The sequence below is a fragment of the Lampetra fluviatilis genome, chromosome 56, assembly GCF_964198595.1.
Source record: "Lampetra fluviatilis chromosome 56, kcLamFluv1.1, whole genome shotgun sequence".
Lineage (NCBI taxonomy): Eukaryota > Metazoa > Chordata > Hyperoartia > Petromyzontiformes > Petromyzontidae > Lampetra > Lampetra fluviatilis.
This window is the reverse complement of record NC_136330.1, coordinates 4,111,119-4,134,265: the sequence shown is the minus strand read 5'-3', so window position 1 is coordinate 4,134,265 and position 23,147 is coordinate 4,111,119. Positions and strand designations below refer to the sequence as shown.

Sequence of the window (23,147 nt, the reverse complement as noted above, 5' to 3'; positions counted from 1 at the left end):
ATCTCAGATTTGCTCTATCACGTCTGATTTTTATGCTATCGGCATACCCCATTTTCATTGATTTTACCCGAAATTAATTCTGTCACTTATGATTGCAAGTTGTTGCGAGTCAGTGACTGCTTTAGTGTTAAAATATGGTGCTGTATTTTTAGGATAGTGTGTTTATAATATCATTTTATGTACATATCCACATTTATTTAATATTTTTCTTCTGCAGTTTTTATTGAAAATGCAATATTTGAAATCTCTAAAACCTGATGTGATAGACAAAAACTGATGCCAGATTTGGAATCAGCACCCCAAAATTACATTAAACCCGTTGGAATACCTTATGCCAGAAAAAGTGTGTTGACCAGTGTTATCGGACAGACGAGAGCGTTCCAGACGGCCGCAGAAGTGCCGAGCGGAGCGGTGGCAACCGTCTTTTCTTCCCCGATGGCACACGGCAGGCTCAGAGGTTTCGGAAGCACCAGGAGCGTACAGTGCAGATTACATCTACATTTGCATTAAACTCCACCGCCTATTCCACATGGGAGCCCCGTGGCAAGGATTACAATTTGCGCACGGGCGGGCAGGCGGAAGGGCGAGGGGCAAGCGTTTACAGCTTTGCGCGAGCGCTAATGGCTCGGTGGGGATGAACGCGACTCTTGTCGGCTGCACCGCCGCCCCCATCGCCATCGCCACGACGAGAGGGGAAACGACGCGTTTGACGAAACGGCGCCGAGGGAGCGGCGAGCACCCCCGGCGCCGTTAGGAGACGCGGCGTGCTCCTGCGAGCCAGGCCAGCGAGCCAGAGAGCGAACCAGAGAGCGAGCCAGCGAGCGAACCAGCTGGTTAGCCAGTGAGCGAGCCAGTCAGCGAGCCAGCCAACCAGCCAGTGAGCGAGCCAGCGATCCAGCGAGCGAGCCAGCCAACCAGTCAAGGAGTGAGCCAGCGATCCAGCGAGCGAGCCAGCCAACCAGTCAAGGAGTGAGCCAGCGATCCAGCGAGCGAGCCAGCCAGCCAGCCAAGGAGTGAGTCAGTCAGCCAGTGAGCGAGCCAGTGAGCGAGCCAGCGATCCAGCGAGCGAGCCAGCCAACCAGCCAAGGAGTGAGCCAGCGATCAAGCGAGCGAGCCAACCAACCAGCAAAGCAGTGAGCCAGCCAGCGAGCGAGCCAGTGAGCGAGCCAGCGAGCTAAATCCCTCGTGAAATAATCGCCTCTGGGGCTTTGGGGCCGATATTCAGGCAAAGTGCGGGGGTTTAAAGGACAGCGTCGTGTGCACCATTAGGGCGCGCGGTGGGGGTTGCAACCTCATCCATCTCCTCCTCCTCCGTAGAGCAAACCCGGACGGATTTCTCGGTCAGCGCTGGGTCTCTCGTGAAAGCTGTTGCGCTTTACCGTGGTGAAGTTGAACGCGCCAACGGTGCCAGGTGTCGTCGGGACAAATCGATTACCGCCACCCCCCCCCCCAAACACAGATGCCAATGCCCATGATGTCCCGGTCAAAGCCTCGTCCGGGTCAAACCGTGGGCAGGTGGGTGACCCGAGCGTTGGGGTGGGCAGCCAGCGGCTCCGCGAGCCGCGTGCTGCCGGCTGGCTAGGGAACTGCTTCGTGGACCGAGGGTCTCGTATTCACCACACAGTGCATTGCGGCTCTTGAAATATTGAGGGTTTTTTTTAAACAAATTCAAAAAATAAAATGTCTCTTCTTGTTATTTCCGTTGCCGAACACGTGACCTCGCGCACGGTCGGATATGCGGCATTGCACTCGATGTGTTCGGGATGAGTTTCGGAATTAAACATTTCAGATATTGTATATTGTGCTTTCAAACCCCAAATGTCTTCGCGCTAAAGAAAGATAAGTTGTCTCTCCAACGGCACGTAAAACTAAAACTAAACTATTTTTTAAATTTCGATTTAAAGCTTTCGTGACTGCAGGGATTTATCTTCTTGGTTCTTTCGGTAAAGTCACGTAGAAGGGAAATAATAAAATAATAAAAATAAAACATAATAAAATCATTCTCACGACGTTTCGGCCACAACGCAAGCAGCCGTCCTCAGGTGAAGATCAGGTCTGTCGGGGAGACAGCGTCTGAGGACGGCTGCTTGCGCTGTGGCCGAAACGTCGTGAGAATTATTTTATTATGTTTTATTTTTATTATTTTATTATTTCCCTTCTACGTGACTTTACCGAAAGAACCAAAAAGATAAACTATTTTTTATTTTACAAGGTAAGGACCACTAGCTATGTAGCTTTTTTCAGAAGCGACCTGGCCACAAGAATATAACTCAACGAAGTGGCTCATCATCGGCGTGCAGAATTTATAGCAGTATCCAAATACTCTGAACGCATGATTCCAAATGTGGAGGTGAAACCCGGAGGACCCGGAGAAAAATCCACCCGACCACGGGGTGAGAAAGAGAAGAGACACGCAAACTTCAACATATTAAGGCATCAGGGTCGGGATCGAACCCGCGACCTCCTGCATGCCAGGCGAGAGAAGTTAACATCTCCTAGCCACCGCGGCTCCCCATTGACATCCACGGAGGTGACGCCGTTAAAGTGACGCCGCTAAAGTGATGCCGCGTGTTCAAATGAATCCGAACATGAGGACAATTTTAACCGGTGCAGCGAAACGTTAAGACTCGACTTGATTTTCCCATCTTACAGAATTAATTTGGGGGGAGTGGGGGAGAACAACAACAACCACAATCGGGAACGCACTGCCTAACACTGCGTGCGAAACAGGGACGTACACACAGCGCATCAACATCTGCAGAACGTGAAGAACCAGTGGCATCTACATCTACAGAACGTGAAGAACCAGTGGCATCTACATCTGCAGAACGTGAAGAACCAGTGGCATCTAAATCTACAGAACGTGAAGAACCAGTGGCATCTACATCTGCAGAACGTGAATAACTAGTGGCACCTACATCTGCAGAACGTGAAGAACCAGCAGCATATACATCTACAGAACGTGAAGAACCAGTGGCATCTACATCTGCAGAACGTGAAGAACCAGCAGGATCTACATCTACAGAACGTGAAGAACCAGTGGCATCTACATCTGCAAAACGTGAAGAACCAGTGGCATCTACATCTGCAGAACGTGAAGAACCAGTGGCATCTACATCTACAGAACGTGAAGAACCAGTGGCATCTACATCTACAGAACGTGAAGAACCAGTGGCATCTACAGAACGTGAAGAACCAGTGGCATCTACATCTACAGAACGTGAAGAACCAGTGGCATCTACAGAACGTGAAGAACCAGTGGCATCTACATCTACAGAACGTGAAGAACCAGTGGCATCTACATTTACAGAACGTGAAGAACCAGTGGCATCTACATCTACAGAACGTGAAGAACCAGTGGCATCTACATCTACAGAACGTGAAGAACCAGTGGCATCTACATCTACAGAACGTGAAAAACCAGTGGCATCTACATCTACAGAAGGTGAAGAACCAGTGGCATCTACATCTACAGAACGTGAAGAACCAGTGGCATCTACATCTACAGAATGTGAAGAACCAGTGGCATCTACATCTACAGAAGGTGAAGAACCAGTGGCATCTACATCTACAGAACGTGAAGAACCAGTGGCATCTACATCTACAGAACGTGAAAAACCAGTGGCATCTACATCTACAGAAGGTGAAGAACCAGTGGCATCTACATCTACAGAACGTGAAGAACCAGTGGCATCTACATCTACAGAACGTGAAGAACCAGTGGCATCTACATCTACAGAACGTGAATAACCAGTGGCACCTACATCTGCAGAACGTGAAGAACCAGCAGCATATACATCTACAGAACGTGAAGAACCAGTGGCATCTACATCTGCAGAACGTGAAGAACCAGCAGTATCTACATCTACAGAACGTGAAGAACCAGTGGCATCTATATCTGCAAAACGTGAAGAACCAGTGGCATCTACATCTGCAGAACGTGAAGAACCAGTGGCATCTACATCTACAGAACGTGAAGAACCAGTGGCATCTACATCTACAGAACGTGAAGAACCAGTGGCATCTACATCTACAGAACGTGAAGAACCAGTGGCATCTACATCTACAGAACGTGAAGAACCAGTGGCATCTACATCTACAGAACGTGAAGAACCAGTGGCATCTACATCTACAGAACGTGAAAAACCAGTGGCATCTACATCTACAGAAGGTGAAGAACCAGTGGCATCTACATCTACAGAACGTGAAGAACCAGTGGCATCTACATCTACAGAATGTGAAGAACCAGTGGCATCTACATCTACAGAAGGTGAAGAACCAGTGGCATCTACATCTACAGAACGTGAAGAACCAGTGGCATCTACATCTACAGAACGTGAAAAACCAGTGGCATCTACATCTACAGAACGTGAAGAACCAGTGGCATCTACATCTGCAGAACGTGAAGAACCAGCAGTATCTACATCTACAGAACGTGAAGAACCAGTGGCATCTATATCTGCAAAACGTGAAGAACCAGTGGCATCTACATCTGCAGAACGTGAAGAACCAGTGGCATCTACATCTACAGAACGTGAAGAACCAGTGGCATCTACATCTACAGAACGTGAAGAACCAGTGGCATCTACATCTACAGAACGTGAAGAACCAGTGGCATCTACATCTACAGAACGTGAAGAACCAGTGGCATCTACATCTACAGAACGTGAAGAACCAGTGGCATCTACATCTACAGAACGTGAAAAACCAGTGGCATCTACATCTACAGAAGGTGAAGAACCAGTGGCATCTACATCTACAGAACGTGAAGAACCAGTGGCATCTACATCTACAGAACGTGAAGAACCAGTGGCATCTACATCTACAGAACGTGAAGAACCAGTGGCATCTACATCTACAGAACGTGAAGAACCAGTGGCATCTACATCTACAGAACGTGAAGAACCAGTGGCATCTACATCTACAGAACGTGAAAAACCAGTGGCATCTACATCTACAGAAGGTGAAGAACCAGTGGCATCTACATCTACAGAACGTGAAGAACCAGTGGCATCTACATCTACAGAATGTGAAGAACCAGTGGCATCTACATCTACAGAAGGTGAAGAACCAGTGGCATCTACATCTACAGAACGTGAAGAACCAGTGGCATCTACATCTACAGAACGTGAAAAACCAGTGGCATCTACATCTACAGAAGGTGAAGAACCAGTGGCATCTACATCTACAGAACGTGAAGAACCAGTGGCATCTACATCTACAGAACGTGAAGAACCAGTGGCATCTACATCTACAGAACGTGAAGAACCAGTGGCATCTACATCTACAGAACGTGAAGAACCAGTGGCATCTACATCTACAGAACGTGAAGAACCAGTGGCATCTACATCTGCAGAACGTGAAGAACCAGTGGCATCTACATCTACAGAACGTGAAGAACCAGTGGCATCTACATCTACAGAACGTGAAGAACCAGTGGCATCTACAGAACGTGTAGAACCAGTGGCATCTACATCTGCAGAACGTGAAGAACCAGTGGCATCTACAGAACGTGAAGAACCAGTGGCATCTACATCTGCAGAACGTGAAGAACCAGTGGCATCTACATCTGCAGAACGCGAAGAACCAGCTGCATATATATCTACAGAACCTGAAGAACCAGTGGCATCTACATCTACAGAAGGTGAAGAACCAGTGGCATCTACATCGCTCCACTGGACGACGCCACCACGCTCGGCACGGCTCGGCGGGACGCTGCCCACGTTATTTATTTCCATCGCAATTCCACCCCCCGCCCCCCTCCCCCGCCCACGAAATTTCATTGTATAAGAGAGTGTTGGGCGCACGCTGCGAGTCAATAACAATCCACATGGGGGGGGGGGGGGTGTCCGAGACGTCCCCGGGGAGACCTGCGCCCGACAGTCGACGTGCCTCGCATTATGAGGATAACGCCACGGTGTTGGAGAATTTTAGTATTTTAATTTTAGGGGTTTGTGTTATTTTAGATCTTTTAAATTTAATTTTAGTTTCTTTAGGGGGTTTTTTATTTTAGGTTTTTTTTTCATTTTATAATTTGTTTTAATTTGGGTTTTTTTTATTTTAGATTTGTTTTCGTTTAGGTTTTTTATTTTAGGGTTTTTTAAATGAATGCTTTGTTTTATTTAGAGTATATTTTCTTTTAGTGTTTCAGATATTTTGTTATTTAAGGTTTTGTATATTATTTTTATTTTAGGGTTTTTTTATTGTAGGTTTTTTTGAAGTTACCTTTTTTTATTTTAGGTTTTTTTATTTTTGGTTTTTAAAATTTAGGTTTGTTTATGCTATGTTTTTTTAATTTTAGGTATTTTTTTATTTTCTTCGTTTTAGGTTTTTTATGTCTGTCGGCGCAAAAGCAAATGCCGTGAGACACACAGAGAGCTTCACGAGGCCAGCCGACTTGACGGACTGCGGCGCTTAACTCGATTATCCGTGGGCAGATTGTCCGGCTCGCGGATTTATAACGTTGCTTGCCGAAATGTATTTCGCGAATTCTCTTTACGCGTTTGATCGTCAGCTGCTCCTCACCCGTCGGGGGCCTGGGGTTGGAAAGGCGTCGGCATGCCAAGACGCTTTCCGTTTGAGGAGCAATAAATCCAGACGATGAGTTCTGCGTCTTCACCTTCACCTTACGGAGGTCAACAATAAACCTCGCTAATCGGAGATGCGGGGGAAGGACAACAAACGAAACACAAAAAAGCAGTTCTAAAGAAATGAGTTTGTCACTCGAGATGATTTGAAAGTGCACAGCTCAAGTGGCATGCTAACATCGGAAGGGAAGAGCATTCCAGACGGCCGCAAGAAGCGCATCTCAGAGGTTGCAAACGGGTTTTGATTCCTTACCCGTACCCGTACCCGGCCGCACCAGGGTCGCAATCGGATACCCGTACCCGGCCTTAACCGTACCCTACACCCGTACCCGCCGGGTACGGGTATCGGGTACCCGATTGCGACCTCTGGGATGAAGCCATGTTGCAGGCGCGGGTGGGTTGATTCTAGGAACTTGAATTGTGAGAAGAGACAAGACGTTGGGAAATGAGTGACAAACGGCTACTCACCAGTGACTCACGGCCTACCCGTACCCGTACCCGGCCGCACCAGGGTCGCAAACGGGTACCCGTACCCGTACCTGGCCGGGTGCGGGAAGCCGGGTATCGGGTAGGGTACGGGTATCGGGTACCCGGTTGCGACCTCTGGCGCATCTGAAAGCGCAGCGCGATGCGACGACCACCGTCTTTGTCCTGTGCTTAGCCAAAGCAGCTGCTGCCGCTGCTGCGGCGAGGAGTAGATTTGACGCTGCACTGCTATAGGGGATTCTGTCGGGCATCTTCACCCCCCTTCCCACCCCGACGACGGATCTCCGGCAGAGAGGCGCAGTCCGCAGGCGGCCAAGGGATATTACGCGAGGCGCTCGCTCAATCACAGCGACGGCTCGTCCGCCACGTCGTCTTCCCGCGTCTCGGCTCGCTGAGATTTTATTTTCACGCTCGTTTTTTTTTTATTATCATCGCCCCTCAATGCCTGGCGGGAATTCGCGACGCTTATTACATTTTTCCCCGTGCGAAGCTGCTCCGAAACGCTGAACCAGCAGCTGCCGGCCAAACAACTTGGGCGCGAATGCGAAATGACGTCCCGCGGTTATTCACGGAGCATAATCTCGTGGCCACACGCGTCCTGATTTGGCAGTCACTGTCCTGGTTTTGCCGCCACTGGTACGGAGGAGGTCGTGGGTTTCATCTCGACCCGGACGCCTTCTGTATATTTGGAGTTTGCGTGTTCCCCCAGTGATCGCGTGGATTTTTCTCCGGGTCCTCCGGTTTTTTCCCCTCTACACTTAGAAGCAACGTCACGCGTTTAGAGTGTTTGGTTGCTATAAATTTCGTTGGGGCTATCAATTGTCATGGCCAGGTCGCATCTGAAAAACGGCTGCGTAGGTCAGTAAGGCCTCACCTGGTCAAATAACCAAATAATATTAAAAGTTTAGTTTCTTTGCACACCGACTAAATATCCATCGTGAATAATCCCACTGCGGCGGCCGGATAATCACGGTGCTCCAGAGGCCGCAAATGGGTTTTGATTCCTTACCCGTACCCGTACCCGGCCGCACCAGGGTCGCAAACGGGTACCCGTACCCTACCCGATACCCGGCTACCCGTACCCGGCCGGGTATCGGGTAGGGTACAGGTACCCGTTTGCGACCCTGGTGCGGCCGGGTACGGGTAACCGATTGCGACCTTTGGGATGAAGCCATGTTGTAGGCGTGGGTGGGTTGATTCTAGGAATTTGAATTGTGAGAAGAGACAAGACGTTAAGAAATGAGTGACAAACGGTGACTCACCAGTGACTCACGGCCTACCCGTACCCGTACCCGGCCGCACCAGGGTCGCAAACGGGTACCCGTACCCGTACCCTGCCGGGTACGGGTAGCCGGGTATTGGGTAGGGTACGGGTATCGGGTACCCGGTTGCGACCTCTGCGGTGCTCACGGTGCTCACGGTGATGTTTGCAGACAGGCACGATGGATCTTGTTTGGATCGTAACAGATCTCCGTTGATGCACTTTAGTTTGTTCCGGAAACCAGACTCGTCGTCATCTCACTCGAGTTCCGAGCCGACGTCTCTTGCCAACGTTGCCGTGTGGTTGGCCCGACGTTGTTGGCACGTTCGCTTGGGCAACCCCGTGGCCCTCCTTACCACCATGGGTGCGCCACCTCGCCGCTTGCCACCGTAACCCCACCCCCATGCTACTCTTAGTTCTTTCGGTAAAGTCACGTAGGTAAAAAATTTAATTAAAATTAATCAAAATAAAATAATAAAATCACGACGTTTCGGAGGCAACACAAGTCTCCGTCATCAGGCGGGACCGTTAACTTTTTATTAATTTTAATTTCATTTTTTACCTACGTGACTTTACCGAAAGAACTAAGAGTATGGATCCTTGCAGTCACGAAAGCTTCAAATCTAGAACGGAAATCACGTTAATGCTATAAATGTCCACGTGATGATCATAAGCCACTTCGTTGAGCAATCAGGTTTGCCTGGTTAGATAAACAAATTATATTTTTACATATTTTTTCGCCGCGATGTGTTCACCTTTCCTATACTTTTCACTCCCCATCGTGTGTTTTTGTATTCGTTGTTGTCCTAACCTTCTTGTTCATGTTTTTGTTTTTTGTCTGTTGCGGTTGCACCCGATTCAAGAGCCCAATGGCTCACAGGGCGATACACCTAATAAATGAACTTGAACTTGACCCCGTGACCCTAACTGGGACATCTGTGATAAAGATATTTACAGCTCATTGGACTCCTCCAGTATAAATATTCAGATTCTGATCTCGAGCGCAATTAACGTAAATAAAATCAACAACTAAACTAAAAAAGCATTTGTGTTTTATTTTACCAGGCCCACTGAGCTAGGCAGCTCTTTTTAAACCCTTTATATTAAGTTCACTTGCTTGCTTGCTTGCGCACTTACGACCGTGCAAATCTTTCGGTCGTTTTTTAACCCACTTCCCGTGATCCAATCGAGCTGACCAATGTGATAAAAATGAAACTCTTACTCAAGAACAGAAATGAATAATAAAATAAAACCGATGCCACACATATAAAGGATTTATAGTGAAAAACTTAGTTTTTACGGGTTAATTTTTTCAGAAGTGACCTGGCCACAAATGATAGCTCAACGAAGTGGCTTATCACGTGGAAACGTAATACTCTAAACGCGTGACGTCGATTCTAAATGCGGAGGAGAAACCCAGATGGACCCGGAGAAAAAAATCCGCGCGACCACGGGGAAAAAACACGCAGTGGTCATGGATCGAACCCATGACCTCCTGTATACCAGGCGAGGTAGTTAACATCTCCTAGCCACCGTGATGATGATGAGAGAGAGACACGCAAACTCTAAATATACAGCAGCAGGTGTCAGGGGTCAGGATCGAACCCACGACCTCCTGTATACCAGGCGAGGTAGTTAACATCTCGCCACCGTGATGATGATGAGAGAGAGAGACACGCAAACTCCAAATATACAGCAGCAGGCGTCAGGGGTCATGATCGAACCCACGACCTCCTGTACACCAGGCGATGTAGTTAACATCTCCTAGCCACAGTGATGATGAGAGAGAGAGACACGCAAACTCCAAATATACAGCAGCAGGCGTCAGGGGTCAGGATCGAACCCACGACCTCCTGTACACCAGGCGAGGGAGTGAACATCTCCTAACCACCGTGATGATGATGAGAGAGAGACACGCAAACTCCAAATATACAGCAGCAGCAGCAGGCGTCAGGGGTCAGGATCGAACCCACGACCTCCTATACACCAGGCGAGGTAGTTAACATCTCATAGCCACCGTGATGATGATGAGAGAGAGACACGCAAACTCCAAATATACAACAGCAGGCGTCAGGGGTCATGGATCGAACCCACGACCTCCTGTACACCAGGCGAGGTAGTTAACATCTCATAGCCACCGTGATGATGATGAGAGAGAGACACGCAAACTCCAAATATACAGCAGCAGCAGCAGGCGTCAGGGGTCAGGATCGAACCCACGACCTCCTATACACCAGGCGAGGTAGTTAACATCTCATAGCCACCGTGATGATGATGAGAGAGAGACACGCAAACTCCAAATATACAGCAGCAGCAGCAGGCGTCAGGGGTCATGGATCGAACCCACGACCTCGCGCATACCAGGCGAGGTAGACAACATCTCACAGCCACCGCGGCGCGCGACGATTGCGGCAGTCGCTGTGACGGCCTCACCTACGAGCGCGTTGAAGAGCGCGCTGCCCAACAGACGCGCCACCTGCCCCATGACCTCGTGCAGCGGGCCCGGCTGCAGCCTTCGGCGGTACTCCTCCAGCAAGGCCACGGCCCGCAGCACGTCTGCCGGGGGGGGGCCACGGCATAAAAAAAAAAGACAAAGACCACCCGTGAAGCCTTAACAGGACTGTCGGGGCAAGTGCCGTCGGCGAGTAGCGCTTGCGAAGGCCGGCACGGCACACGACGCGGTGTGGGTGGGACAATTCCACGCCCCGGCTGCATTGAGTCTCCCGAGAGGCGATGTTTGTCCACGCAGCGCCGGGTACTCAGTTGAGGCTCTCTGGGGGAGGAGCGGCACCGGTTCAGATAATCACCACTGGTGTTGGCCATGAGCGGGAATCGAAGCCGGGTCGCTGGGTTCGTTGAGCGGCGCGATAACCGCCGCACCACCGCTCCCCCAACGGCACACGCACAACACACACACGACACACGCACAACGCACGCACAACACACACACGACACACGCACAACACACACACATGACACACGCACAACACACGCACGACGCACGCAACGCCACTCGCGGAGTGCCTCTGGCGGTGGGAGCCAGCCGGTCTCGCGGGGTCAACCTGGCGGGGTCATCCTGGCGGGGTCATCCTGGCGGGGTCATCCTGGCGGGGTCAACCTGGCGGGGTCATCCTGGCGGGGTCATCCTGGCGAGGTCATCCTGGCGAGGTCAGCCTGGCGGGGTCAACCTGGCGGGGTCATCCTGGCGGGGTCACCCTGGCGGGGTCTGCCTGGCGGGGTCATCCTGGCGAGGTCAACCTGGCGGGGTCATCCTGGCGGGGTCATCCTGGCGAGGTCATCCTGGCGAGGTCAGCCTGGCGGGGTCAACCTGGCGGGGTCATCCTGGCGGGGTCAGCCTGACGGGGTCAGCCTGGGGGGGGGGGGGGTCGGTCGGCACCGCCCGGCTCGCGAGTCCGCCGTTTCAAATCCCGTCGCCCCGACTAAGTGTTCATGAAAGATGTAAAGTAGAGCCGACACCAAGTGGTGTAGTTTCGAAAAGATTGAACCATCGCTTAAATTGTTTGTTCGTTTGTGGTTGTTTAGTTGTCCGACGTTTCACGGCAAGTAACTAAACGACGGAACTGAACCCGAACGAAGTGGCTCGTCGTGTGGAAATCGAACACTCTAAAGGCACATCGATTTTAAATGTGGAGGGAAAAACCCGGAGGACCTGGAGAAAAATCCACGCGTCCACGGTGGAGAGAGAGAGACACGCAAACTCCAAATATACAGCAGCAGGCGTCAGGGTTCCGGATCGAACCCACGAACCTCCTGCATACCAGGCGAGGTAGTTAACATCTCCTAGCCACCGTGATTATGAGAGAGAGAGACACGCAAACTCCAAATATACAGCAGCAGGCGTCAGGGTTCCGGATCGAACCCACGAACCTCCTGCATAGCCAATCGAGGTAGTTAACATCTCACCGCCACGGCACCCCGATAAACAGTCGGGCAGTAATCTTTGGTTCTTTGGGTAAAGTCACGTGGGTATAAAATAAAATAAAGATGAACCCCTGCAGTCACGAAAGCTTTAAATCGAAAAATAAATAAAATCACGACGCAAGCAATCATCATCAGGTGGGAAAACCACAGCAAGAAAAACAATGTTAGCAATTTTTTTTTTAGCAAAACAAATGTTTATTGCTGTGGTTTTCCCACCTGATGATGATTGCTTGTATTGCAATCGAAACGTCGTGATTTAATTACATTTATTTTCTACCTACGTGACCTTACCGAAAGAACCAAAAAGTATGGATCCCTGCAGTCACGAAAGCTTCAAATCAAGATTGAGTCGGACAGTAAGGTCATCCCAACGCAGAGTGTAACACAACACGGCAGCCTTGTGAAAGTGCAGCATCCTCAACAACACACGTGCCTTGCTTATGCAGCGACATCGCCACTTTGTACCACACACAGAACAGAACAGCCATGCGATTGCTTCTTCTCGCTTGCTCCAAATTCTTGATTCGTTCACGCACAGAACTCGCAGCGCGTTCACCACGTGGGATTAAAGAGCAACACAACACACCACAAACACAACCACAACACAAACACAACCCCAGCACAAACACAACCCCAACCACAACCCCAGCACAAACACAACCCCAACCACAACCCCAACCACAAACACAACCCCAGCACAAACACAACCCCAGCACAAACACAACACAAACATAACCCCCACCACAACACAACACAAATACAACCCCCACCACAAACACAACCACAACACAAACACAACCCCAGCACAAACACAACACAAACACAACCCAAGCTACAAACACAACCCCAGCCTCAAACACAACACAAACACAACACAACCCCCACCACAAACACAACCCAACACAAACACAACCCCAAACACAACCGCAGTACAAACACAACCCCAGCCACAAACACAACACAAACATAACCCCCAACACAAACCCGGCACAAACACAACCCCCACCACAAACACAACTCCAACACAACCCCAGCACAAACACAGCACAAACACAACACAACACAAACCCAACATAAACACAAACACAACTCCAACACAACCCCCACCACAAACACAACACAAACCCAACATAAACACAAACCCAGCACAAACACAACCCAGCACAAACACAACCCCAACACAACACAAACACAACTCCCACTACAAACACAACACAACCCCCAACACAAACACAACACAACACAACCCCCAACAAAAAAGACAACACAAACACAACTCCAACCACAAACCCAACACAACCGCAGCACAAATACAACCCCCACCACAACCCCAGCAAACACAACACACCACAAACATAACACAGACCCAGCACAAACGTCCACAACACGAACACAATGCATCAGGAACACAACCCAACACGAACACAAAGATCCCCCGTGTAGCCTTCACAGACTGTAGGGGACAAGTGCCGGTTTCGTAGCGCAGCGCGCGCTAACCGCTGCACCACCGCTCCCCGCACCACGAACACAACCACCACCACAATCACCACCACCACAATAACCCACCACCAACACAACCACCACAATAACCCACCACAAGCACAGGCTACAACCGATAGCCCATGTGCATTTGCGCACGCACACCACACACCAACCACACACACACTATACATACACACCACACACACACCAACCACACACACTATACATACACACCACACACACACCAACCACACACACACTATACATACACACCACACACACCACACACACACACACCACACACACACCACCACACACACTATACATACACACCACACACACACCACACACACACCACACACACACACCGCACACCACACACACCACCACACAACGCACACCACACACACCACCACACAACGCACACCACATACCACACCACACACACCACACACACCACTCCACATATGCACGCAGAACCCACACAATCCCCAACGCACCTTGCTTGCACAGAGGCATTGTTTGACAGCAGGGGATATAAACACCGCGGACCCAAAAAAACTAGTACGATTTATGAACCAATATGTTCGCTTTTTTAAATACCGCCTAACGTTAGTGGTCGTAGCGCAGCCTGTGCAATACAGCCTCCCATACAAACACTAAGAAATAATTGACACGAAATTGCAACGTTAAATTATCGATGTATATCTACGCCGTGTTATAAGACATGCAATGCTATACGCAAACGCGGTTGCATTGGCTACTCGGTCGCCCTGTGCATGCATTGCGATGCGGATTCAATAGAAGCCCCACAACACGTGGAGCGAGAAACGACCACGTGTCTTCTCAATCGCCCCGCCCCCCACTACCCCCCCCCACCACCCCCCCCACCACCCCCCCCACCACCACCCCCCACCACCACCCCCCCCACCACCACCCCCCCCACCACCACCCCCCCCACCACCACCCCCCCCACCACCACCCCCCCACCACCACCCCCCCCACCACCACCCCCCCCACCACCACCCCCCCACCACCACCCCCCCCCACCACCACCCCCCCCACCACCCCCCCCACCACCACCCCCCCACCACCCCCCCCCACCACCACCCCCCCACCACCTCCACCAACACCACCACCATCCCCCCACCACCACCACCCCTACCACCACCCCCCAACCACCCCCCACCAACACCACCCCCACCACCACCACCCCCCCACCACCCCCACCACCACCCCAACCACCACCACCACCCCCACTACCCCCACGACCCCAACCACCACCACCACCCCAACCACCACCCCCCCCACCACCACCCCAACCACCAACCCAACCACCACCCCAACCACCACCACCCCCCCACCACCCCCCCCACCACCCCCCCCACCACCACCCCCCCACCACCCCCCCCACCACCACCCCCCCACCACCTCCACCAACACCACCACCATCCCCCCACCACCACCACCCCTACCACCACCCCCCAACCACCCCCCACCAACACCACCCCCACCACCACCACCCCCCCACCACCCCCACCACCACCCCAACCACCACCACCACCCCCACTACCCCCACGACCCCAACCACCACCACCACCCCAACCACCACCCCCCCCACCACCACCCCAACCACCAACCCAACCACCACCCCAACCACCACCACCCCCCCACCACCCCCCCCACCACCCCCCCCACCACCACCCCCCCACCACCCCCCCCCACCACCACCCCCCCACCACCTCCACCAACACCACCACCATCCCCCCACCACCACCACCCCTACCACCACCCCCCAACCACCCCCCACCAACACCACCCCCACCACCACCACCCCCCCACCACCCCCACCACCACCCCAACCACCACCACCACCCCCACCCCCCCCACCACCACCCCAACCACCAACCCAACCACCACCCCAACCACCACCACCCCCATCACCACCCCCACGACCAATACCCCCCCACCACCACCCCCACCCCACCCCCACCATCCCTCACCACCCCCACCACTCCACTTCCACAACCCCCACTCCCCCCCCGCCCGCCCCTGACGTGACGTCACCCGCAACGTCAGCCAATCGGTGCAACCGCGCTCGACGGGTGACGTCACCGACAAGATGGCTGCGCCCAGGGGGTAAAAACAAACACGCGCACACTCACACACACGTGCGTCTGTTCTTACTGTGTTCTTGCTGTTACCTAAACAGCTTCTATTTGGCAAGGATAGAGAGAGGGGTAAGGGGGGGCTAAACGGTGATGTGGACCAGCGTGGTCAAGATCGGCCTCTGTTGAGGAGGAGGAGGCTCGTGAAGGACGCTGCCTTGAACAGTTGGAGGCAATCGCCCTCCAAGCAACGGCGGAGGGCGGGAGGAGCGACGCTCACAGTAAGGAGCGGATAAAGTTCAAGTTCATTGATTAGGTATAGCCGTGTGAGCCATTCGGCTCTTGAATCGGGTGCACCTGCAACAAACAAAGAAACAAAAACATGATCAAGAAAACATCTTAATATGCAACCTGTTGGCACAGTAGAGGGCACAAGCTGGGTGCATCTGCCGGTCATCTGAGTAGGTCAACCCACGGCAACCACCCGGGTCTGTCCCCTGAAATCCTTGGCAGCAAGCGAGCCTTCGACATTCTAGATTTGAAGTTTTCGTGACTGCAAGAATCCATACTCTTTGGTGGTTTTATTCGGGAAAGTCACGTAGGTAAAAAATAATAAGATAAATAGAGCCTTCGACACTTCACGCGGCCTCAAAGTGCACCTAGCCTGGCACGGGCGCCGTTGTGACGTCGCCGCCACTTGGTGGCGAATTTCGGATTTTTTTGTCATCTTCGTATTTTGGCTGCGCGGATTTAGGGCCGTGTGGTGAATTTATAAACGCATTGACGCCAAGTGGATTTAATTTAATTTGTAATGTAATCTAGATAATTATAGCGTTGTAGTCGGCCGTTGTAAACGCGGTTACCCAGTTAACATGGTTAACGAAGCACACGCCAAGGTTGTTGGCATGTTGGCTGGGTAAAGTGAGAAGGTTAAACGGAAGTGGGACGAATTATTTACAATGTAGGCTGCACGTAACGCTTAGGTGGGAGCTATTACTGGTAGGAACCTCCTGGTTACACCAGCCCACAGGGGATTATTGTGTCCGTCCGTCGTGCATCCAAAAATGGGAGGGGTGGGGCTGGGTGGAGAGGAGCTGGTCACCCCATGGTGCCCTTATAAAACTCAACGTTTAACCTACTCACGCTGGCTTGTGCCCGCCCTCACAGTCGGGCATATTTGCGGAATACACCACGCCGCCGTTGACCCTGGCCATAGACCGAGCAACCCAATTTTCCTACCAGCTCCCTCCGCAGGAATGTGTTTACGTGATAGAAGAGTCATTGCCTATTACATTTCATAGCTGTCAACCCCTTATCAGTGCCCTACCTTATTACAGACCAACTCAGACCTTATTGGTCACCGCGTGCCCTTATAAATCTCAAAGTTCATCCTACAAAGTCCCATAACAAGTGAGAAACACAAACATATTATAAACAGAACGTGCCAATTCGTCATTAGTACAGCACACCGGTGTGTTGGTGCGCCAAGCTTGATGAAGCAAGTTGTAATTACTGACGAAATATCGTACTCAGATTGTAAATGTTGTGGCTTGGCTCTCCAACACACCGGTGTGCTGTACTAGTATATTACACTATACACTACACTATATACTACTATACCACTACACTACTATACACTACACTACTATAGACTACACTATACACTACACTATACACTACACTACTATACACTACTATACACTACACTACTATACACTAGTGCTGTACTAGTGACGAATTAGCCACATTCTGTTTACATGACAACCCTTATTAGTTGGCTGTGTCGGGTGGTGGCGGGCTTTAACGACACACTTATACATTTATGTGATCTAACCCCCCAAAAACCTCTATTCTGAGCGTTATTATTGTTCAGGCGTCATCCGAGCCGCTGCTTAATTGACTGTGCACGCTCGCTCGCTCTGATGCCGATGACACCACTGACAAGTTACATACCGTGTCAACCCACACGGTTTATACCCCGTGTTCTTGTACAGGCAAATTGAGTTTTCAGCTCCATACGGCGTTACAGCCGTTTCAATACGGGCAATGACAAAAAAGTGTCTATTTGTTTGTGCTTCTCGCTCGTGATGGGACTTTGTAGGATGAAGGTTGACATTCATAAGGTCCGAATTGGTAATAATATAATAAGGTTGGCACTGATAAGGGGCAGAGGTCGCAAACGGGTTTTGATTCCTTACCCGTACCCGTCCGCACCAGGGTTGCAAACGGGTACCCGTACCCTTACCCGTACCCGGCTGGGTACGGGTAGGGTACGGGTATCGGGTATCCGATTGCGACCTCTGGGATGAAGCCATGTTGCAGGCGTGGGTGGGTTGATTCTAGGAACTTGAATTGTGAAAAGAGACGAGACGTTGGGAAATGAGTGACAAACGGTGACTCACCAGTGACTCACGGCCTACCCGTACCCGTACGCACCAGGGTCGCAAACGGGTACCAGCCGGGTACGGGTACCCAGGTATCGGGTAGGGTACGGGTATCGGGTACCCGGTTGCGACCTCTGATAAGGGGTTGACAGGTATGGCACAAGTCTTCGGTTAACAGCCGCCTTGAAGCAAAGACCACTTCGCTCTCAGTGAGGCCTCTGGAAACGGCCAACAAAAGAAAGCAGAATAATAGGGCTTTTCCCCTTTTTTCTGGCAACAAAACTGAAACCTTTTTACAAGGAATCATGTGTGTATTAACCACAATACTTGTGGTCAAAATGCAAACAAAAAACACATCTTGAAACTGATTGGTCCACACCAGAGACAGCTTTCTTTTGAGCCTCGTCTCAATTGGTGCTAGACCAGAGGACGCCAAAAGGCATACAGCTCAAAGACAACGCCACTATCAAAGTAATGAGAGCTCGGGGTCAGCATCTACATCATTAAACCTCCATTGCCAGTACCAGGGCGTGACTTATCGAAGATAAGTGCAACTGTGCTGTGCCTCTTAACTAATTGTACGTGTGTATGTGTACAGGCTCTCGTGACAATCCACTGCTGGATGAAAGGTCCTTGCCAACACCGTGTGGATCGTGGGGATTCTTTGACCATACTTCTCCACGCCGGTCAGTGCGCGTTGGTGTAGCGAATCGCGGAACACAGACATGGGGACCAATTCAGTCCAGTACTGTACAGCAAATATTCTGTATCCTGATTTGAAGCTTTCGTGACTGCAGGAATCCATACACAAGCATCCCACCTGATGACGGACGCTTGTGTTGCGCCCGAAACGTCGTGATTTATTTTATTTTATACCTACGTGACTTTACCGAAAGAATCAAAGGAGTATAAACATTCTGTATCTCGGTGAATTATGGTTTTGTCTTGTTGTTTACAGGCACTGCCGTTTGTTCTTAGAGTTTTCTAGTTTTAACATTTTTTTTATGTTAATACCCAAGACAGTAAACACATTAATTGGGTCGTGCGGGATTTAACGATTCCATTTGTCATTTCCTGCACCAGACGCTATTCCCACTGTGGTGATGAGGAACATCCATGCTGTGATCATTCCTGCAGCGTGCAATTAGTAGCCGCCATTAATTTTGCATGATTTCGTTTTTTTACAACCCGCCCCTCTTTTTTCAGTCTTCCGCTGTTAAGAAGTCTTCCCCGTGGGAGTTGTTTGACCATACTTCCCCTCGCTGGTAAGTGCGATTTCGTGAAGGGTGGGGGCCGGGAGGTAGATGGGGCCAGGGCCGAATCGTAGCAAGCACGCGTCACTGATGTTAGCCGTGGCCCCCCCCCCGTGGAGTGACGTCACCCGCTCATGATTATTAACGATAGCGTCACGGAGTTAGTGTCACATCAGGGTTCTGGCTTTTTACATAAAGATGACGATTATTGTGATCAGTACCGTGGTTGACAAGGCCCCACCCCCCCCGGTGCACGAAATGCAATTTGGGGGCCCTTCCTCTGTCCACCTTCCGTACCCGCCTATTTGTATCCCTTGAGCCTGGGCCCCCCCTCCAGCCCGTGGACGCTGGTGCAGTTGCACCGCCTGCACAAATCCGTTGGCTGTGCCGCTGGGTCTCACGTGGGTGGTCGTTGCCGTGTCGTACAGATCGGAGCAAATGGATCGTGCCAGGACCTTCCATCCTGATGGATCGGACGCTCAGGATTCTGTGTGGCTCATGTTGTACGGCGAGCGTGAACGAAGGAAAATAAACAAGCTACCCGCTGACGAGAGGTACGATTTCACATTTTCTGGCATGAAATTAAAAGCCGGCCGTGCGGAGAAATAAATGCAGTAATCTATGTTAAAATGTGACCAATAAAAGAGCAGATTTGTCAAACTCACTTCCTTGTCTTTAGCCACAACACGACATCACGTGACATCTGTGTGTGTTACAAAGTGAATTCAAATTCTTTCTCGTCATCCAGGCTTTGAGCTCGTACAACTTCCAATTGTGATTCGAGTCCTCTTGTCATTGTGGCACCTGGCCAGGCACAGCGAGGCAAATCATAACCGGCGTTACTTTATAATTGTGTCACATTTTTTTAGATGTTACAGCCTGCATTACATCTGACTTGAGAATAAAATAAAACCATTGTTTAGTTTAACCTCCAAAGGTATTCGGATGATCCGGCAGCGCCCCTGAGCCTCCTTCCTTTCACCTTCGCGTCGAATCTGTCCAAGTGCTTCGGCAGAGCCGTAACGGTCAGCAATATCTTCACACAGGGGCCAGTTTCTGCTCGGACCGCCGGCCATGGGCTTCAACGCCGCCTTCATGGGCCTCATCGCCAACAGCTACTGGCGGCGGCTGCTGCGCGTCAAGCGAGCGGCGTTTGCGAGCAGCTTCCCCCTGTCCTTCCTGCCCTTCCTGACGACCACCGTCGCGTACACCAGCCTGGTGTCTGCGCCCATCCTCCGAGGTGTCGTTTCGTGCGTACACTCGCTGACACGTGCCGCACCGGATTCCTCCAGGATGAAATGTTACGATTCCGATGTAATCGATGCTTAGATTCGACCGTTACAGGTCACTTCTTACGCTCGCGACGCGCGCGTAGAATTGTGCTCGTGAAACATAGATTTACACTCCACATATTTGGACCATCTTATTTGACAGGTACTATTCTTTAGTTACCGTACAGTTTACTCATAGACAGCCAGTTTTGTTTTATCATGTTTAGCTTCTTTTTAAATCCTTATATAAAGTTCACTTGCTTGCTTGTGCGCTTATGACCGTGCAAATCTTTCGGTCGTTTTTTATCCCACTTCCCGTGATCCAATCGAGCTGACATTTTGCACGCAGACTTGTTGTGCGTGACAATTTATTTTCGTGAAAAAAATTTTCCAAAATTTTCCACTTTTTAGGAAAATAATTTCATATTTAATTTTAAATACCAATGTGATAAAAATGAAACTCTTACTCAAGAAAAACAGAAATGAATAATAAAATAAAACCGATGCCACGCATATAAAGGATTTATAGTGAAAAACTTTGTTTTTACGGGTTAATTTTTTCACACCCTGGTTTCCTGCTTTAAGTTCTACCCACCCAGCAACATAGCAGGAGGCTGTTTCTTCCTGACCTGCTTTTTTGCTTTTACCATCTACATAACAAAGGCTCAGTCCCATTAGCAGTAGCCGCACCTTAACAACTCTGGCACCTCCCAGTTCAACCAGTCTACACAACAAAGGCTCATTCCTAGCAGCAGCCTCAGCCGCACCAACCTCACCATAATAATATAAAACTCCGATACAGGGGCCCACCTTGGCTCCTCTCCCCCTCAACCAGTATATATACAAGGTCGGGTCTCTTAGAATTTCTCTTTACTTGATACAGCAATCGTGCTGTGACGGTTCCACCTGAAGACGGAAGCTTGTGTTGCCTCCGAAACGTCGTGATTTTTTATTTTTTTATTTTACTTTTATTAATTTTTTTTTACCTACGTGATTTTACCGAAAAAAAACCTAAGAGTATGAATCCTTGCAGTCACGAAAGCTTCAAATCTAAAATAAATGAGCTTTAAACGTAAGATTGGCACGAGTTCCAGGTGTACCAAACGACTTTGACCGTTTGCTCGTTCGCGCCGTGGATGTTGCGTGGATGGTGCCGGGCAGCCGTACGTAGAACTTCTTTCGCACCGCACGCAGCCAACCGTGTTAACCCGGCGGTGCCGTGCCGTGCCGTCAGGTGAGACTTCCTCCACGAGCGCGGCGGTGGCGAGGGGCGCCCTCGTTGGCTTCGTGGTGTCCGGAGTCTTCCCCGTGCTGCTGACCATCCCTCCCAACTACCGGCTCGCAGTGCAGTAAGTGAAGCCAAACGGCACCAAAGGGGACACACGCAGCTTTGTCCACGTGCAGCAGAGGTCGCAATCGGGTACCCGATACCCGTACCCTACCCGATACCCGGCTACCCATACCCAGCCGGGTACGGGTATCGGGTACCCAATTGCGACCCTGGTGCGGCCGGGTACGGGTAGGCCGTGATTTAACAAGAGCCTCGCGGCTCGTCGGATTTTACCCAGGATAAATAAATAAAATAAAAAACCCTTCCGATCCCGATTCGTTCTCGCCCTCCCGGCGGCGACAGGCACCGAACAATCGAGCTTCCGCCTAAAGGCCGGCAGCTGGAGTTCCTGTGGCGGGTCTCCAAGGCCGTGCGTGGGCCACACCTCTCCTTCGCACTCTTCCAAGCGGCTTGCTGCAGCTTCATGGCGTACACGCAGGCCCGCTCCGCACGCCTGCACGTGCCGGACGACTTCCCGTGACGTCACGTGGCGTGGCCCCATCTCCCAAACGTACATGTTCGGTTCGTTGTTGTTGTTGTTGTTGTGGTGGTGGTAAGCACCGAAGCTTGGAAGGGGATCTTTCGGCACTTGGCCGTGTATAGGTGGGGGGAGGAATACTGTACTTGGTGCCCACCTTGAGGAGGAGTAGGGAGTGGCAAGTGTCACCTATGTTATGAACTTCTTTCACACCGTAGGTAGCCAACGGTGCGCTAATGAGAGGTCATGCATTACGCCATTGCTTTACAAGGATGCCAGATCGCCAGTGGGCTGTCGTACATGCCCAACACACTGGCGACATCTTCTTGGTTCTTTCGGTAAAGTCGCGTAGAAGGAAAGTAATAAAAGGATAAAAATAAAACATAATAAAAGAATTCTCACGACGTTTCGGCCACAGCGCAAGCAGCCGTCCTCAGGTGAAGACCAGGTCTGTCGGGGAGACAGCGTCTGAATGGAACACCACCACGCTTGGAGCGTATATTTAAGCTGGGTTGGAAGGGGGGAAGGGCGCCTTGACAAAATAATTTGCATATCAAAAGGAATT

The 23,147-nt window shown here is 50.8% G+C and overlaps 1 protein-coding gene across 1 annotated transcript; it reads left to right on the top strand.

Moving 5' to 3' along the window:
• Nucleotides 1–15,850: 15,850 nt before the first annotated feature.
• On the top strand, nt 15,851–22,693 carry LOC144950197 (transmembrane protein 126A-like). The gene is made up of 7 exons (XM_078880273.1): nt 15,851–15,897; nt 18,849–18,936; nt 19,457–19,515; nt 19,932–20,057; nt 20,550–20,743; nt 22,009–22,123; nt 22,408–22,693. Exons 4-7 carry the CDS (start codon nt 19,942–19,944, stop codon nt 22,583–22,585), a joined length of 603 nt encoding a protein of 200 aa, XP_078736399.1. The 5' UTR covers nt 15,851–15,897; nt 18,849–18,936; nt 19,457–19,515; nt 19,932–19,941; the 3' UTR covers nt 22,586–22,693.
• Nucleotides 22,694–23,147: the final 454 nt, after the last annotated feature.

Bases quoted from the DNA above. Each gene is read 5' to 3' on its own strand.
- LOC144950197 (XM_078880273.1), top strand. From the start codon at position 19,942: ATGGATCGTGCCAGGACCTTCCATCCTGATGGATCGGACGCTCAGGAT. The intron at 20,058-20,549 runs GTACGATTTCAC...ATCTTCACACAG, and splicing joins AAGCTACCCGCTGACGAGAG to GGGCCAGTTTCTGCTCGGAC. The intron at 20,744-22,008 runs GTGTCGTTTCGT...CCGTGCCGTCAG, and splicing joins GTCTGCGCCCATCCTCCGAG to GTGAGACTTCCTCCACGAGC.